Here is a 2,151-nt window from a genome sequence, read left to right as displayed (position 1 = left end):
ACTTACACACATTCACTTTTTATAGGTGGCCAAGCTTGCAAGAGCAAAATCAAGTGCTGAAATTCAACCTCATGGTGACTAGATTCTAGGAGTTCCATGAACAGACAGTAGCGGTTCTCTTCATTCTCAATGTCAGCTATATCTACCTGGAAGTAGAAATACAGGCTTGAAACTGGTGGCAAAGGCTACTGAATTGATTTATAGAAGAATTCAAATTTGATTATTTTAATTAAATATTCTTTTCAAAATTTTTTACACTGTGCTGAGGAAAGATTCAACAGCATTTTAAAAAAAGCTTCAAAAATTCTACGCCTTACTCAATTTCAAGCAATTATATTAAAAATTGTTTAGAACTACAAAATCACAGGAAGGTAACTTTATGTACCAAAATAAATTCAAACAAGTAGACTTCCGCAGAACTGGCTCACTGGCATTTAACATATGTTAAGACACTAAATTGTTTTATTTGAAACTGTAATATTTCAACAGAATCAACATTAGGTGGCTTCTTAAAAGTTTAAATTATCCAAAATGAATTTCTAATTTTCATCTGAAAACTGCTAAACCTTCATGTTGTTTAGAAAATTTCTCTAAAGATTTTACTAAAGTACATTTCTCGTGATTTTTTTGCTATAAATCAAAATAAAGTAAAATGTCCTTTATTCACATTTCTATATCTAATGCAAAAGAAGTCTCTGCCAAATACAGAACACGAATTTTTCCTCCCATCAGATAGCTAAATAATTTTTCTTTTACATTGAGGCAGTCCTGAAACAAATAATATTGCTCAATGCCTATGTGGATGAAAATGTTTACTACTGTAAGTTAAAAAGCAGTTTAAAAAACACATAAAAGTAAGCCAAAATCTGGTTCTCCCGTTTTCTAGTTTCTCCTAACATAGATTCTCTATATTTGGGTGCACATACAGTCAGATGATGACACCTTGAAAGGATAATGAGAATGAATAGTTGTCTGTATGTACGCTAAATTGTCTGCACTAATGCATGTTTCCAGTGCATTTAATTGAATGGTCATTCTGGCTCTGATTCCAAGAAGCCATCTGACAAAGTCACACCATGGATTCTGCATTTTACAGAAGTTGATATATACTATGAAATTGTTGGTAATTGCAATGGGAAGCCCTGCTCAGTGACCTGCCAGATCTTTCAAAACCTGCCTTAAAGCCCTATGTCACTCCTTTGTGGAATAATAACCCAAAAAGCATCCTTTAGTTTTTGAAATAATTTCATAGTCCAGTAAGTCAGTTGACCCTTCCCTCAGGTTTGTGTGGAGGACAGGACAGGTATTAGCAACCTCACTTTAAAGAAGAGCAAACAGGCTCAACTGCCCTGGCAGCACGGCCAGCGTGTGACAGAGCCAAAGTAGAATAAAATCGGCATGTTCTGAAACTAGAGGACTCAATATGCTAGATACATTTGTAATTATTCAAGTTGGTCCTCGAATTGGGAGTTTGGCAATATGGCCTTGCCTATGTATAAAGAAATTTTTTTTAAATCTCAAACTGGAGATATCCATCCATCTGTTGTTAATGTGATCTTACCATCCTCACCTTGTCTCCAGCCTCAGGGCCTCCTTGAGGCTCCCTACATGCATACAGTCCTGCACACTCTGACCTCAGGAACTGTGATCTGTTTCCTCTGCCAGGCACATTCTTCCCCCAGACACCTGAGTGCTCGTTCCTTCGTTTTCTTCAAGTTCTCACCCTACCGGTGAAGGCCTTGCTTAACTGCCGTAACTAAAGGCCCAGTCCTCCATGTTTGTCTTTTTCACCTGGTTTCATTTTCCTTCTTAGCACTTACAACTATGTGACAGAGCATATGTTTACTTGTTGCCTTTCTTCCTCCATAACAATGTAAGCCTCTTGAAAACTGAGGCTGTTTTTTGTTCACTGGTTTATCCCCACAACTCAAAACAATGCCTGCTATAGAGTAGATGCACAATGAGTGAATGAATGAACTAATGAATGGACACACATATGAATGAGTGAATGAAGACGATTTGTCACTTATAAAATAACTTAGCATAAATGATATTAAATACTCATGGAGTTGCCACAAATTTTTGGCTGATTTCGTTATTGGAGACAAATGTAAGATTTAGAAAGAAAATGTTGCCAAGGGGGAAATTACT

At 36.5% G+C, this 2,151-nt stretch overlaps 1 protein-coding gene across 1 annotated transcript in view; it reads right to left on the bottom strand.

Annotated features, from left to right (window-relative positions):
* NBAS (neuroblastoma amplified sequence) overlaps positions 1-2,151 on the bottom strand; it is a 487,556-nt gene that overhangs the window by 38,895 nt on the left and 446,510 nt on the right. The window contains exon 45 of the mRNA XM_012653069.1: positions 7-146. Coding sequence (XP_012508523.1) covers positions 7-146 — 140 coding nt within the window. The remainder of the gene's footprint in view (positions 1-6; positions 147-2,151) is intronic.

This window comes from Propithecus coquereli, unplaced genomic scaffold, assembly GCF_000956105.1.
Source record: "Propithecus coquereli isolate 6110/MARCELLA unplaced genomic scaffold, Pcoq_1.0 Scaffold41, whole genome shotgun sequence".
NCBI lineage: Eukaryota > Metazoa > Chordata > Mammalia > Primates > Indriidae > Propithecus > Propithecus coquereli.
This window is presented reverse-complemented; position numbering and strand designations above follow the sequence as displayed.